Genomic DNA, 17,787 nt, shown 5'->3' on the forward strand with positions numbered 1-17,787 from the left:
ATTCTAAACATCGAACAAAAAATAATTTTAAAGCCACCGTATTTTTATGGATGTTGCTTCATTTATTATCCTATTTGTTGTACTATCTTTCAACAATGGTAGTAGTCGTAATGGTGAGAATAAGCATTTTAGATGTATCGTTTTTATTCTTTAAATTAGAGAAAGATGTATATTAATATCTCTACATTCAGCACGAAATCAGGCAATACTAAAAGAAGGGGGTGAAGGGAAGACAGAAAGGAAAAAATGCCCTAAAAAGACACCTCCCTGTCTTCCCTTTACTCCTTCCTTTTAGTGTTACCCCACGAAATCACCTAAAATCGTGTAAAAAGTTTTTCAGATTGTTTTAAAGTGTAAGTGTTGTTATTAAAAGGGTGAAAATATAGAACAAACCTAGCATGATTTTAACCATATGAATTTTTAACACTAAAACTGCGTAATTCAAAAACGGAAAGAATGTAAGAATAAGCTTCATTTTAAAAGAAATATGAATAAATAATGTAACTATTATGGAAATTACGCAACACAGTATAGGTAAATTAACAAAGGTTCGTGTAAAAAGCGCTTTCATGTAGCAAAGAAATACACAAAGAATACAAAATTAGTGAAGAATTAAGTGACTTACATACAACCTAATAAAATAATAAAAGATCAATGAATGTGGAAAATATCGCTTTTATTTTGTTTTCGCCGCTTTTGTTTCATTTCCGAGTCGCTTTCGCTTCCATCTTCCTCATTTTCATCATCATTATCACTTCCAAGGATTTCTTCATCCTAAAACAAAATGTAACTAAATTAAGCTATTTAGAATTATTTTAAACTTTAAATCTATTCTAAAACTGTGTTTTTCTGAATGAGGTTTATATTTTTCAAATTATTTCTACCTAATTATTAATTTTTTACCTCCTCTTCATCATCAGTTTGACCAGGTTTCCAAAGATCGTCATCTGCTCGGGTAACTACAGAGTTTTTAACAAATTCTTCTATTGCCTTGTCCCCTTCATTATCAGCTTTTTATCAAATAAAAATATTGAAATAAATTGGTTAATTGATTTAAAAAAATATTAAATTATTATAAAAAAAAAAAATTAAAAAGGACAACTTTTAACAAACCTTTATTTTTCTTTGGGTTTTCTTCGCTACCTTCTGCTTTGTCTTGATTGAATTTGTAATCCGGAAAGTATGTGGAAATGCAAGTTTTTGATTGCAGTTCCAATTCTTTTCCCATTTTAAAAACAACTGAGTTTTTCTGTGAACATCATTAAAAGACTTTTAAATATCTACAACATTTAATTTTTTTTACATAACAAAACGGTTATTTTTTTAACAACAATAAACCATAACTTACGCCATTAAATTTATAGCAATTTGCAAACATAATATAAATGTCCTCAAAAAAGTCAGACACATTGTCATAGTGGTTAAAGTTTGTATACAGCAGCTTCTTTTTTATTTTTGAAAGATCCATCGACTCTTTTATCACCTTGTAATAGTTTGGTACTGACTAAAAATTCAAAATAATAAAAAAAAAATGTAATTAAGAAAACTTTCAAATTTTTTTTAACAGAAATGACCCGACAGAAATGACCAAAGTTACTTCTTATTTTTAAAATGTTGTACTTTAATACAAAAACTAACTTTAACTTAATTAAGCTTAAAAAACCTTAACTTCACAATATTCAGCTATAATCGCAAATACTTACTGAAGATTTTACTGGAAAGTGAAATGGTGCACTTTGTCTGTGACAATATAATTCCAACAAAACCTTTTCACATTCCTGTTAATATAACAAAATATAAAATATTGTTAAAAATATATTGAATACTTCCCTTAACTGAAGAAAGCACATTAGTACACTAAGTTTGGGCCTATTTAAGAAAATTCTCTAAATTTAATAAAATTTAAAGTTAGGTTTAATAGATTGTACTTTTTCAGTGTGAAATTTACTTAAAAAAAAAATTTACCTTAAGTTCTTTACCATGCAAACCAATGGTTCTTTTTCGTTTTAACGTCTTACTCTCTTCTTCCAAAGCCTGATCAACATTTTTGCACAAAGTACATTGCCAAGTTCCTCTAAAATATTTAATATAAATTGTTACCTAATTCTGACAAAAAAGTTTTTATTTAGATCAAGTTTTAAAACAATCCTATGGTCAGTTAAACTTCTGTAATTGACCGAGGCCAGCATAAAAACAAGTTTTAAAAATCGAAATTGTAAATCTTAGAAATCATCAGTGGCTTTAACTTACGGTGGTGTGTTGAGTACTTCAGGGACGTGGCATTGTAAGTGAAATACTTTGGGACAAGTGTCACAACAAAGAAGATCTCCTCCATTCTGACAAACAGCACACCAATCATCATTAGGATCGTCCTGTGTCAAAAAATAGTTCTATAAGGAACCGGCAGCGTGGTGTAGTGATAGGAACACTTGCTACACCACACATGAGGTCGTGGGTTTAATCCCCACTGAGCTCATGCTGAAGTGCCCTTGAGTAAAGCGCTATAAACGATACGAACTCCTGCTGAGCCAGCACTTAATTAGCAGCATAATTATCGGGCAATTATAATCTATAATATCTCAAACTGCCACAGGCAACTCAAGACTGGGTCAGAGTAACTGATGTTACTCTATGATTAAGTCGCGCATTTGACTTTCCCACATCGAAGATAAAGATATATATAAAAAAGGGAAAATAACAAACTATGCAATCTTTTTTACTTTTTATAATATTTGCAAAGTTTTCTTAAGATTTTAAAGTAATGATAGGAAAGACAATGTTAAAAGTTTTATTTAAGATATTTTAAAGAAAACTTGGAACATCCTAAAGTGTAAAACAATCTTATTGAATTAGGAATCTTATTGCCCCAAAAGTTTTGTACAAATTAATCCCAATTTTTTTTTTTTTTGCTAAAACTGTCCTAAAAAAATTTTGCTAAAACTGTCCTAAAATTCAACAACGTTACACTGAAATTTTAAAACAAGTAGTACCTTGTTAGTAGTTACAGTTTCATCATACTGGGCCCAAAAATTATTCCATTTACCACCATCATCTAGAAATAAGTAACAATAAAAATTTTAGGAAGTAAAATATAAAGCAATAATGTAAACTTATAATTATTTAAAAATTATACCACTTGGTGCCGCTGTATCATTCTCTTTCTTAATAGTTTTGGTTTCTTGCTGTTGTTGTTCGGAAAGCGAGTTAACAATATCGGCAATGTCTTTGTCACTGTCACAACCATCTTTAGCTTCCATCTAACAAAATTAAATTTTAAAAGGACAAAAATTACATTTAATATACATACAAGCTCACAATCCAATAAACATTTTGATCAAACCAAATTAAAAGGAAAAGAGTTTGTGATTAGTAAAAATCAAACACAATGTGAGCACATTATTTTAAGTAATCGTACTTAAGTTCTAGTTGGTGTTTACCACAAAGCAATGTTTGGATAAAATTTACAACACAGTCTTAGAATATTTACATCAAAACTGATCGGTGAATTGTCACATTCTAATTTGATAAAGTCTGTCAAGTCAAGCAACGGAGGTGGGGAGAGGTTTTGACTGGTGTCGGTTTTACCGCCATCATCACTGTAATAAAAATAATTCCTGGGTTATTTACCTTCATATATACATAATATACTTTACTGTTGATTTAAAATACCAAGGGAATTTGTTACTTATTTAATAATAGTTAATTTACCTTTTTCAGGCTGCATTTTTTTTTATATCATAGTTGCAACTTGCTAACATATGTCATAGATAATTTTCTCGATACCAACAAATGGCAATTTTTTATTTTTACAAATTAAATGTACATATTTCGAAAATATATTTACCACCAAGCCTATTTTTATATAAACGAATCAAAAACATTTTTATAAAACTAATACTTTGTTTATCACACATTATTTTACAAAAAAATATATCTGCACTTTAAATTAATAAGCTACCTGTTTTCTATATTGATGTCCTGAGATGTTTTCCCTTTCTTAACTTGTTCATTTGACTCTTTATTTAAATATAATTGGATTTTAAAATGTAAATATATTTTATTTGCATAAATGGGTATCTATCTAATCATGTGCATTATTTAAATTAACAAAGTTGTTTACTGTATTTTGATAATCAATAATTGTGTACTAATTTAAAAAAAGTGGTACTGTAGTAATAATATAAATGTCAAAAAATTATAAAAACGTTAAAAATAAGTTAACATTAAACCTAAATTTAAGGCTTGTAAATGCAGGAAACTTGTTGTTGAAAAATTATTTTGTTAAAGCAAATATACTTAAAACAATTTAATTTTTGGTGAAAAATTTACCACTTGCACTAGATGGTGAATGCCTTTCACTAAGGGGGGACTGAAGTGGGGCATTTAAACCGGGCAAAACTTGCTGATTTAGGGCCATAACCCCACCAAGAAATGAAGATTGTGGGGGTGAAGGAGTAGGCACAGTTGGGTTGGAGGTTTTTCTGTTGGGGGTTACAAACGAATTTCCTTAAAACAATGTAAATTTTAAAAAAAATTTGTTGAAATAACATAAACAAAAATCCTTGGTTAATTTTAATTTAATGTTGCAAAACAATTTTTTTAACCTGGAATTTTGGAGTTACTTTAACAGCATTTTGGCCAAAACTTTAAGTAAAATTTCAAACCGCCCGGTAAATTTTATACACATTTTTTAATTCAAAAAGCAATTAAATTAGTTTAAAATGTGTAAAAATAAAAAAAGTTGTATTATCAATAATGAACTGAACAAAAATCTAATTAAACCTTGTTCTTGATAGGAACAACTTGGATTCGATTTTGGTCTAGACACAAATGGTTTCATTGACTGCAAAAAAAATTAAAATTAATTAAACAAAAATTGCTGCTGCCTAAAGTGACCTAATTCAAATGTGTGTTCTAATTTTATGCAAGTTATTGAATAAAAAATAGGTCAGAGTTTTTCTCAGTAATTTGACGCCAATTAGATAACAGGAAACATGACCCAATTCAAAATAGGTTGTTTAAAAGTAGATCAGTATCATCGCATTAAAATTTGATAAACATAATTTAAATTAGTCAACAACATTTTTATTTACTAGTAATTTTTTTTGAGAATATAAAAATCAAAATTAATACAAAAAAAAATTTACCGGATTCAACTCTTTGGTTACATTTACATCAATTTGTTGGGAAACTAAAAAAATATTACAAAATTAACAAATGTACCACTTGAGTAATAAAAAATATTTATAATTTCAGAAAATAATATTTCTATTTTACATGCTTACCTGTTGGCTTTGTTGGTGTGTTAATAAAGGTCGGAGATAAAGGCATGGTATTATATCTTGTTGGTGTTGTTGCTCGAAACACATTCGGTCGCACGGGAGGAGAGACTTGAGGAGGTCTAAAATTTTTTTTTATTACAAATTTTAAAATATTTCTAAATGCCATTCTCATGGTAGGCTATTGGACAACAATGTATGATTTACATATACCTTATAAACTGTTGTTGTAATTTTTGTTGTTGTTGTTGTTGTTGCTGCAGTTGTCGTATCTTATTTTGTTGAAGAATTTGTTGTTGTTGTTGTTGTTTAAGTTGCAGTGTTTGCATGGTCAAGCTATGCAAGTGTTGATTTTGTTTGTGTTGTTGATTTTGTTTGAGTTGTTGATGTTGTTTCTGTTGTTGAAGTTGTTTCTGTTTTAGTTGTTGTAATTTTTGGATTTGATATGCCGTTTGAGATACAGTTTTGGAATTTCCTGCACAATAAAAACATTATAAATTAAATTTTACTATACAAACCAAAACAACTTCAGAAAATGCAAGAAAATTTAATTTAAAATCATTAACCTTGTAAGATTGTGTTATAGTGAGGATGTAAACTGCCTAGTTCAATCAAAGTAGAAGTTTGGGGTGGGATTTTAACCTAAATATTAAACATTAAATTATTTAAACTAAAATGATTAATTTTCAAATCCATCATTTCCTTTATTAGTTTTCGGTAATAACTATCTTCTTTTATTGTTTAAAAATAAAATTGATTTCTGTAATGTTTAATCAATAACATTGATTTTATTGTTTTTAGATCACTATAATTGATCTGAATATTTTTTAATCAATAAACCACTAGAAAATGATACTTAACTTAACAAAAACACCAGTATTTTAAACTAGAAATACAAAAAAACAAAAAAAAACTTTTGTTTTAAGCACTTACATTGTGTGGTTGTGGTGGAATCCTGTGATTTTGAGAACCACTTTTCACATTATGGTGAATTGTTGAGGTGGAATTATTGAAATTATTTATAAATTGTTGTGGTTGTTGTTGTAAACCAGTTGATGGTATACGGCTAAAAATGCAACAATTAAAAAACAATTTAAAAAGCGCTCAAAAATGTAATTTAGTTAACTATGACAGTGACTGATAAAGAAGGAAATGAGCATGCAAAGCCATATTTTAAACACTTTATTGTTAAATATTTTAAACAACCTTACCATATATATATAGTGTAAAACTAAAGCAAATAAACTTTCTTTACCAAAAAACATATAAAAAAAATCACAAGTTTTAACGGGTCACCTTAAAATGAGGGAACAAAAATTGAAGGAAAGCATAAAACAGAAAAGCGAATTTTATATTAGAAAACGTAGAAATTCTGTTGGCTGTTTATTTAAGAATGCTGTCATTCGATCAAAATTTAAATACCAACACATGTAGATTTTTTTATAAACCCCAGCTTACCCTTACCCTCCTATGGGTAATGCAGTTAAATTTTTAAAATAATTTTGACTTAAATACTAATAAACAGTCAACGCATTTTCCTCGTTTTATTTTTTTAAGATTCTGCCTCTTCTTTTTTGGCTTCTTTTTTTATTCCCTTATATTCCATGTCACCGTTTTAACTACTAACCTTCGATTAGCAGGTGGTGCTTGTTGCTTTTTCTGAGCAGCAAAGTTTTGTTGATTAGGCATGTTGTTAATAGCACCATTTTGTAGTGGTTGTTGCGGATGGTTGTTGACACGAATAGGTGGTTGTTGAATTTCCATTCCTGGTATACCCCAATGCAGGGAACCTTATTTCACAAAAAAATTTTGATAAAAAAAATAATAGTAAAATTTCTCAGACATTATTATAATTTCTCAAGTTATTGTAAACACAAAAATTGAAATAAATACCTGTATTTGTCTTACAAAGTTTTACAATTACATAAAAAATAGCTAAAAAACTATGTTACAACAAACAATAGCACTTTTTGGTTTTTAAATTTTTTTTTATGATTTAGTACAAGTAATTTTTTATGTAGTTAAACATTGGACCCAATTTAATATTACATACCAAGCTGGCTATTTAGGTTATGCAAAGTTGATTTGTCTTGAACAAATAACAAATGACTAGCTGCAACAGGACCAGGATAAAACTTGTGTCTCATTATTGTTGATAAATACTCGAGAATCTAATAAAAAATATTTTTACAATAAATTTCGGTTGAAATTATAAATTTAAAAAAATCAAAGTGTAGCAGAAATAGCGTTCAATACAAAAAACATAGTGTAGATAAAAGTTGTAACTAATAACATAATTTTTTACTTAGTAAGACAATAGTGATTGGCATAAAACATATATTATTTATTCAGTTGACCAATTACAGATACTGGCCATCTTTAGCAACTCGAAAATATTAGGTACACACAATGTGTTATTAATACATGAAACAATAAAAAAAAAAATCTCAAAGGATAGAAAAAAATCAAAAACCCACCAATGATTTAGAATGCATTAATGCTATAGAATTTTCGTCTTTTAAACTAAGGTCAATAAATCTTCTACAATGTTCTACGGCCAGTATCAACTTTTCAGTGGCCAGCAACTGAGAACTCAACTTTAATTTTCGTTGTCTGTAAAATAGTTTAGAACAACTTAATATATTTTTAAAATGTCATAATGACAATGTGTTTCAAATATAGCCGGTAAATGCTATATTTAAATTAAACCAGTTAATTGCCACCCAACAGGATGCATTCCAACTGTCGAAAATATACAAACAGGATCTTCTCATGGTGACTTAACAGTATGCCACAAGCAGCATTTGTTTTTTGAGAGCCTGTATAATAGACATCTTAACTTATCTAAAAATCTTAGATTATCACAAATTAAAAAAAAACTCTTAATTTATTAATTTTAATTTAAAAATATTGTTATTCTCTAATGTTTATGGTTAATAAATAAATACAAAACATCACTAATTAAAATTTTATAATTACAGTTCTCATTAACTTTTCAATTTAAAGGGTTTTAATATTTAATTACAAAAATCCTTATTAACCTAATAAGAAAAGTTAAGCTTAACTTACGCAGTTAACTCATTAATTCTTTCCACAAAATTGTTTGTTTTTTGTTGAATAATCTCTATAAGTTTTTGATGAAATAATTTAATATCATCAGTAACAAGATTTTGTTTTTCATCAACTTCTGTCAAGGTTTGACTTACTTTTGTTTGACAGATTTGCAAATGATTAAGTTTTTCCTGCAATAAAAAAAAATTAAAAGCATAAATTTAATAGTAGCACAGTAGCTTAATTTAATAATGAAGTTTTAGGTGAAAATCATTCGCTTGTGTGTTCTATTTAAAAAACTTTAACACAATGCCTTAAAACACAATAAAAAGTTGGCAAATTACTGCTTTAATGTTAAGTACCCTTAAGTAAGTGCTATTAACAGTAGAATCTCTTGTCAATCTAAAATTGGCAGGATGATAAACATGATTAACAATATCTTAAACTCCCATAGGTAACTAGAGTCTGGAGTGTGGCAACAAACTTAATCCTAGGAGGGTTTATATCGTGTGCAAAAATTTATATATACATTAAAAACATTTTTTAGACCATAATAAAAATGAATATTCATGTGTATGTGTGATTTAATTGTTATAAAAATACTTTAAAGATAACTTTTAGGTTAGACAAAATAAAAATAAAGATTTACATTTAGTTTTTCATTAATGGCTCGAAGTGTCTCTCGTTGACTTGATGCTGCTTCTTCAATAAATAAATGTCTAAGAAAAAAAACAACTTTAAAACTCACTGCATCACATAGCTGGTACAATTGTAGTGACAAACTTACTAAAAAAATCATATTAACCATTCTTACATTAGTAATTGTTTTTTAAATAAATAAGAAAAAATATACATACTTATGAGTTCTATGTGATTCCAATTGGCAATCTCGGCATGTTAAAAGCTTACAAGTAACACAATACACTTTGATTTTTTCGCTTGGGTGTTGATCACAGAATTTATGTTGCATATGCACTTGAACATGTGAACCTAAAAAATTAACATTATTAAAAATAAAGCATATATATGAGATATATTTTAGGATAATAATAAATAATTTGAAATGATTATTTCACTGATATTTCTTTTGCAGTTTGTAATATTTTTAAACAATGCCCGAATAATTATGGTTCTAAATCTTAGATTTCGAAACATATTGTTATTGTCATTATATTTATTATTATTATTATGGTTCGAAATCTTAGATTTCGAAACATATTGTTATGGTCATTATACTTATTATTATTATTATTATTATTATTTTTATTCTTTCTAGTCCCAATTTTGAAATAAGATATCTTTAGTTCCTTAGAATTTAAAAATCTGAAATTTTAGTATGTTGTTTATTATCAGATTATGTTTTCATTCTCCTATTTACAACATTTAATTATCACTAATTACTAATTAATAAGTGTTTATTTATTAAAATTTAAAGGTTGTTATTAATTTTTTAAATCTTGGTCAATTATATATCATGATATTGGTAACTCAAAAACGAATTAGAATTTTAATTTTTATCACTAATTACTAATTAATAGGTGTTTATTTATTATAATTTCAAGGTTGTTATTAACTTTTTAAATTTTGGTCAATTGTATATCATGATATTAGTAACTCAAAAACGAATTAAAATTTTAATTTTTATCACTAATTACTAATTAATAGGTGTTTGTTTATTAAAATTTAAGGGTGGTTATTAACTTTTTAAATCTTGGTCAATTGTATATCATGATATTACTAACTCAAAAATAAATTAAAATTAAAATTTTCATCACTAATTACTAATTAATGGGTGTTTGTTTATTCAAATTTAAAGATTGATATTAGGTTTTTAAATTTTGGTCGGTTATATCTTATTATATTTAAAATTTGAAGATAATTAAAAAATAATTTTTGTTTGTTTGTTATATTAAATGCTGGTTTGTTAATTAAAAATCAAAGGTATGTAATATTCTTAGTTAATGTTTATGCATATATTTTTTATTTATAAAATTTTGTTTTAAAAATAATCAAATAATTTCGAACCATATTTTATTTATCAAATAAATCTAGTTGTTTTTATTCTTATTTGACCGAATTTTGAAAGACGATAACTTTTGTTCTTTAAAAGTAAAAGTTCTAAATTTTTAGTATATTTGTTATTATCCCAACGAATCGCAAACCTCCTATTTACGACATTTAAATGTCACTAATTACTAATTAATATATTTTATTATTAAAATTTAAAGATTAAATTTTCTGAAATTTTAATGTGTTGTTGGTATTATTATTTTGTATGTTGCTATTTAAAATGAAGATGTAACTCTAGCTAAATATCGTTTAATCATTATTTTAGTTTTTTTATAAAATAATGAATCAGTGTGAGTTTAACGCTTGAATAATTTAATAGCATTCTGGTCGCCGTCAAAAATCGCCATTTTCGCTGTCTATTAAAGTAAAAAATATTGGTTGAAAATTTAAGTAAAATGTTAAAGTATAAGTCAAAAATGTGTAAAATTTTTTTTTTAATTGTTTTGTTATTATTATATTTTAATACTCATTTGATTACTAAAAAATTAAGATCGGTATTTTGCTTTTAAATTTAGTTTACTTTTCTATTACAATATCAATGAATGCGTGCGTGTTCATTTGTTAAAATTAGGTTTAAATATGAAAAAGTTCATATTTAAATTTATAATTTAATTAATAAACCTACTAAATAAATTATATTTATAAAAAAGAATCAAACGATTTCGAACCATATTTTATTTATCAAATAAATCTAGTTTATTTACTGATTTTATAGTGTCTAACTCAGCTACAGCATCAAAGCAGCAGGGATCGAAACCGAAGCCTTAATTAGTTAGGCAGCCAAGTGTTCTTACTACTTATTATTTTTAACTGTAATATTAGTTAAAAATTTACCCTTTGTATTGTCTTCATTAATAAGTGATAATAAATGTTCCTTTGTTAATTTAACTCTTTTATGTGCATTTACACACTCTTCACATAAATATTCTTCACACTGCGTGCAATACCTTTAAACAAAATTTAATTTTTAAAATGCCAATAGAAAAATATAAACAAAAGAAGGTTTGCAATATAGCATTGCTTTTACTATACAGCCTGTAAAAAAATTTTTGATTTTAAATTTTATGTTTTTTGGATTTGCTCATAATTTACAATATAAATTGCTATGTCATTATAATATAGGTAATCACAATTTACAGGAAACGGAAGATATTAATACTATTTAAGCATACTAATGAAAACATGCTACTCACATAATGGCTATGCCCCTTTCTTCGCAGTTTGTGCAATTTATTTTTTTCTTCTCTGTTAGTAAAGGATCACTTTTTGTTGCTTCTGTACAAATAAACTGACTTTCATGAATCACCTTTGCTCGACTATTACATTCACATATCGGGCATTTCACCAAGATTTTTTGATTGTTGGATAAGGTTGAGATATGATTTTTTAGAGAACTTAAACTGACATATGCGTTGTCTGGAATAATATCCTTAATTGGCTCTTGAGTGGTTGCAAATGGAGAATCTTTTGCCTAAACAAAAAACAATAAAACTTACAAGGCATTAAAAATTTAATAAATATTGAAATGTTTATACAGGTGAAAAGCTCTATTAACGTTGTCCACCGATTAAAACTAGTAGTTCTTAAATAAACTCGAAAAAGGGCAGAATTCACAAAAGAAGATTAGGAAAAGATATAAATTTTCTGCCCGTTTTTGCATTTATAAATCAGGCAAACAAAGCTAACAGAGCTCTTAGTTCTTGTACTAAATTACCTGTTGAGTTACAGAAATATAAAAATGCTGCTTGTTTAAAATACATTTTGAGCAAAAAATGTGCAGGCAGCCAAGAATTAATGGACAACGATCAGCAGCTTTTTGCATGCAGAGAATACAATAATCATAACACGTGTTTGGATTCTTATCCAGCTGTGCATCTAATAAATTAGCAGGAGGTTTTTTGCTGTTGTCAAGACTGTCTGTTAAATTTGTTTCGTTTTTACTACAATGGGCCTTTGTATTTGTTGTGTTTAAAACTTGTTTGTTTTGTTCGTTCCGCACATCTTGTTTTTTGGAACTCTCCAGAAGTTGAGGAGTAGGATCAGGGGATGCTGTTTTACTAGAAACTGGTTCAATTTCCTTTCCAATACTGAAAGTTGATCTTTTAGGCACTTTAGCATTAGGAAAATCTTGTTCGTGTGCATCTTGTGTTCTTTTTAAAGATTTTGCTTCAACTTCAGAGTTCAATAATCCAATTAATAAGGGTGATTTTCTTGGAGATGAAGATTCTATGACGCCGCATTCATTTTTGGTTGGGCTATTGGTTCGTAAGTTACCTTCATTTTTATCCATTACTTTATTACTTTGATGTCAATTCCAATTTTTACAAAGCAACAAGAAAAAACAAATAAATTTTTGCAGGTTTTGTATTACGCGGAAGAAAGCGGAAAATCCGCGTTTGTTTAAACCGGCGTAGTAAAAAAATGGGTTGTCAAATTACTTAATTCATAACATGCAAAAATACTATTTTGTTTATTTATGTTCAAATCTTTAATAAATAAGTAGCTATATTCAAACTTTTATCAACTAACACTCAATAAATGCTAACAAAATAATATCAAAAAGTATGAGCTGATGTAAACTTGTTTATATAATATACGTAGCGTAATATCTATGGTTATATTATTGTATTATTGTATTATTGTAAATTTTAAATAAATCTGAATAAGCTTACTTCAAATTGTATAAATAAATGTTTTTTAATGGTGATTTAAAATAACATGTTATTAATTTGCTATAAGGTGTTAACGTATTTTTTCTTTATTTCAGTAAGTACATCAAATGCCTTTACCTATAACTTGGTTTTTGAATTAGCAGCATATTTATGGTTGACAACTCTTTTCACTTCATAACTTACAGTAATATAAAAATCACACCGCTTTAATTTCGGTATAAAATTTGCTTAACTTTATTAAACATAAATGTATCTATTGGTATAAAACAGGAACAGTTGTGGCAAATATTTTTCGTGTAACGGTTACATTTAATTTTTAATTAAAAACTAATTGATCTAAAATTACAACAATTTTTATTGTCTCCGTTTAAGCCTTCTGTATAAAGTAACTAAGATGTAGACTCCAGTAACAAACAAGATGATAAATAGTACCCCAAACATAAGATAGAAAGCAAATTCATCTGCAAAACGACAAAAAATAAGGATTTATATAAACTGGCATTGTTTAAGTATAAATATTCTTGAATTCACATACTTAACGTAGCCTATTTAAATACCCAACAAATAAAGATACAAAAGTTTTCATTTGCAAAATGTAAATATATTACCCCTTGGCGATGGTGTATTATTTTTTCCACTTTTCTCTAGCGTGACGTCATTCACCACAATTTTGTAAGATCCATTACTTCTGACAACTAAATTAGCTAGCTCAAGGTTTAGCGGTCCGATTGATAACATTGTGATGTCAGCAGTTAGATTTGATTTAACGCTTCTTCGTTTACGTGATGATAAATCACATTTCTCTTTCTAAAAAGCAATAAAAATAAAAATTTTAATTGACGATGCTTTTAAATTTACGAATCACAATTTTAAAATAAGGTAATAAACCTTGTTACATGACTGTTGATCGGTAAAACAGATTTTAGCATAGCAATGAAGGTAGACTTTATCACTATCTTCAAACTTAAAAATTGGAGAATTCCATCGATAATTAGAAGTAGTTTTCTTGTCTTCTATCACAATAATTTCATCACTTGGACAACTGTAAAATAATCATAACTGTCTTCAATTTACGTTGCTTATATTCAAGTATTATTTCTATATATTTAAGTATTTTTTTTACAGACCTTTAATATAAAATTGAGTTACCATAACGCACATACAATACTGGTTAAATGTATTAAAAGTAGTCTATCAGACAGGCGCTCAACTAATATTATAAACGAGTTGTATTTGTAATTTAATTTTTATTTAAAAAAACTTCTTTAAACTTACTAATCAGAAATTATTTGAAAATTTGTCGAGTCATTGCTGTTGTTAGTAGGTGTTGCCCAACACTTTACAAGTTCAATAACTGCTTTTTCAGGACCGTCAATTAATGTAACACCAACATATAACCTGTAAAAGTTATTTAACATAAAAATACAAATAAATAACATTGTAACGAGATGTTGTTAACCAAAACTACATTGACTAATATGGTTACCTTTCATTTATATCAAAAACTGGTGGTGTGGTGTAAACCTCATCTTGAGAGGATTGTTTGTACAAAAACATTCCAACAGAAAAATGGCCATAACCGACTCCTGTCAATTCTGTATCAATAACCAAATTCCGAATTTGACTAAAACAAAAGGTTTAAACACCTGTTTAGTTATTTTTTGTTCATGTCGCGAAAACATGTTAACTTATTATAAAAAATACAACATGGGCTTCATTTTTAAGCCTATAGCGTGCCTACCTAATAAAATTGATTTACCAAAACGTTCTATTAATTTTTAAAAGAAATGTTTATTTATATAAAAAGCAATATGCGCTTACGACCAAAAAGGATTTATAATTAAATCTTTAGTGTAGCCTAATACAAATAAATTAACAACATGTAATTTTATTTTTTTTATAAAGTAGATTACCTAATGCTAGGGGAAAAGTAAAAGTCTTCCAACAAAGCTGAAGACGTAAGCTTAACAAGATAGTTGAGGGGATATGTGCACTTCCAAGGAATCACGTGCTCGTTAGATTGACCAATCAAAACGCCTGATTTTGTCTTAGAAAATGAGCGGACCATGTTTGAAAATTCGACAAATGAAGAATTCTACACAGTATGATAACATATTTTATATATTTAATATATATAAAGGGTGTATTAAATAATTGTTAAAGCGCCATCCATTTTATACCGACGGCATAATGCAGTTAACAACTGGCTTTTACTATATAAACGAGGAATAGTCATATTCAATAACATCCCAATCCTCCGAATGCAACTTAAGACTGGGTAATTAATATTTGTAGATAATTAGGCAGCAAAGCCGACTTTTTCTTATTAGAAATGATTTATTACGGAACAAAACTTACAATTGACATTTTTGTTCCGCAAGTTGTAAATCCACCAGTGCATATCGTGTTCTTTGTTTCCGTCACAAAATTGGCCGATCCGCATGGCTGATCCATAGTGACGTCATCGAAGTTGACGTCAAATATTTCATTCAGTTCGTAAAACGCACGAGAAACCGACACGCACATGTTGTCCGGAAGACAAAACACGTCCATCAAATCATCTAAAAATTACTAAATTATTTTTTTTTACTTTCAACATTATCACACATTGTTGTAAAGTTTACTTTTAAATTCTAAAATTTAAAGTTTCTAAAACAATTTAGTAACTACAGTTTAACTATTAACATAGATTAGTAGGTCACTTTTACTTGAAAATATTTAATTTTTACATACCTCGATTTTCCGCAAGTAAATTTTCTATATCAACCACCACATTTTCATTGCCGTCTACAATCTGTCTACGAATTCTTGACATTAAATTATCCTGGATATTTTCTGCCGCTGATAAATAAAAACCGGCAGCCAGACATAGTAAAACAATAAGTTGATAAACCATTTCTAATATTGCTCTGCAAATAATTTTATATTTAAGTAAGTTTTGATACTCTGTATTTTTTTATCAGCTATTTAATAAAAATAGTATTTGTTCAATCTATTTCCCATACTTGTAATAGCACAAACAAACTAAACGTATTCTTTTGTATGTGTGACATTTTAACAGCAACGAAACGACTTTCTAATTATTGAAAAGAAGTTTAACAGAATAAAATAAACAAACTATTGCGTGCATGTTGTTTGTTCTTTCATATCTAACGTTGTAAAACAAAAGTTAGAAATTGTTTTTTAAAACTCTTAAGCTTAAAGATTATTGCTGTATATGGCGATGCACTGTAATTAAATTTTAAAGCAAACTTAACTGAACCGTCATAAATTGTAAAATGTAATAAATTTAATATAGTTGTGTAAAGGTATAATAGGATTGGTCGTAAATATATTGCCTAACGATCTGCTTAAAACGACGCTCTCATAAATACTAATTAAAACATGATCTTAAATGCCAATCAATCAAAATATTAGCATTGCCTATTACTGTAAATAATTAAAGTAAAAAGTGCAAATTATGATTTCTTTTGAATTCTAAAAAATTGATTAATGTGGAAAAAATTGATTTTAAGTATATTCTTTACAATAGAATTTGTCTTAAAGATGAATCGATTTTATTGGTTTAAGAAAACACTATTTTCTGTCGAACAAAATACTCGTAAAATACACTACATAAAGAAAACCATTTTATTGTTGCAGATTGTAAAAAAGATAGCTAGTCATTTACAATTAATATTATTAAGATTTCAGATTTGCTAAATTAAAAATTTGTAATTTTGTTTTATTCTTTCTATTAAATGGAATCAAAAAAGTCGTTACAACTCTATATGGCCAACCACGGGTTGCAAAAAAGCCTGGAACGTCAAATAAAATATATCGAATTACAAAGAGTCGCTTATCAAAGAAACTACCTACGAATGCGAAATAATTTAAAGATAGAAAATGAAAATAGAATGAAAATGCTTTTGCAGAACCGTTTAGTTGCTTAAAACTGTGTAATAACTTAAACGATGTAAATGTTAAAATAAATATAGTGTTTTGTTTATGGTGATTAACTGTAAAGTGTATCTGTGTTAATAAAGTCGGCATTTCATGTTTTTGTTTCGGACAATACCTTGATATATATTTACTGACTGGTAAAACGTAAATCGTAATCAGTAAAAATACATATTCAACGTCGTGCTGTATTTTTTTACTTTTTTATTCACGCACTAGTAACTGATGAATGAAAATTAATGCTTAGCAATAACCTGACAAATATATCTACAAATTGGACAAACACTACAAATCACATGTATCAGTTAACAACAGTTATTCATTGTTTTAAATATTCTGTCATAAAAATTGAAATTAAAATTCAAAGAGGTGTCTTTATTATAAATGCCTAAATTAAGTTTAAATGCAGGATTATGTTAAATAACATTAAAAATTTGCAATTAAATTAATTTAATAAACAAATAAATTAAGGTTAAAAAATTTTAGACTTTTTTATAAAATAAATTAAATTTTTGAATTATTGTTTGGAAACACCGTAAAAAATTGAAAGACTTTGAAGTTCTCTTTTTTAACATTTTTTGTCGTCTATTTTTAAGTATTTTGAATATCTTTTAATTTTATTGGGCCGAGTTAGTTTTCTATCTAAAATTATGCGTGTTTTGTTCTGCCATGTTTGAAAATATATTAAAAATGTGTACGTTTACCTTACAAAGGAGTTAAATTACGGATGTGTTAAAACGCCAGATGTGTTTTATAATATTAAAAACACGCCGTTA

The 17,787-nt window shown here is 27.3% G+C and overlaps 2 protein-coding genes across 2 annotated transcripts; both read right to left on the minus strand.

Annotated features, from left to right (window-relative positions):
• Nucleotides 1-7: 7 nt before the first annotated feature.
• LOC145751032 (transcription intermediary factor 1-alpha-like) lies at nt 8-12,764 on the minus strand. The gene is made up of 27 exons (XM_082567106.1): nt 12,115-12,764; nt 11,594-11,871; nt 11,235-11,347; nt 9,188-9,320; nt 8,980-9,049; nt 8,349-8,521; nt 7,757-7,892; nt 7,333-7,450; nt 6,907-7,069; nt 6,213-6,345; nt 5,846-5,921; nt 5,493-5,754; nt 5,286-5,401; nt 5,148-5,191; nt 4,783-4,843; nt 4,330-4,506; nt 3,959-4,016; nt 3,488-3,596; nt 3,134-3,257; nt 2,991-3,052; nt 2,251-2,372; nt 1,966-2,074; nt 1,704-1,778; nt 1,349-1,504; nt 1,114-1,249; nt 904-1,010; nt 8-774 (listed from the first exon to the last, which is right to left on the minus strand). Exons 1-27 carry the CDS (start codon nt 12,688-12,690, stop codon nt 652-654), a joined length of 3,810 nt encoding a protein of 1,269 aa, XP_082423232.1. The 5' UTR covers nt 12,691-12,764; the 3' UTR covers nt 8-651.
• Nucleotides 12,765-13,795: 1,031 nt separating this feature from the next.
• LOC145763255 (ZP domain-containing protein-like) lies at nt 13,796-15,968 on the minus strand (the record flags this gene model as incomplete). The annotated part of the gene is made up of 7 exons (XM_082574745.1): nt 15,806-15,968; nt 15,431-15,633; nt 14,986-15,167; nt 14,559-14,696; nt 14,348-14,470; nt 13,961-14,114; nt 13,796-13,879 (listed from the first exon to the last, which is right to left on the minus strand). Coding segments are annotated over exons 1-7 (1,047 nt in total), but the record flags the coding sequence as incomplete, so codon positions are not given.
• Between the last annotated feature and the right edge of the window lie 1,819 nt (nt 15,969-17,787).

The sequence above is a fragment of the Corella eumyota genome, chromosome 1, assembly GCF_963082875.1.
Source record: "Corella eumyota chromosome 1, kaCorEumy4.1, whole genome shotgun sequence".
NCBI classification, from domain to species: domain Eukaryota; kingdom Metazoa; phylum Chordata; class Ascidiacea; order Phlebobranchia; family Corellidae; genus Corella; species Corella eumyota.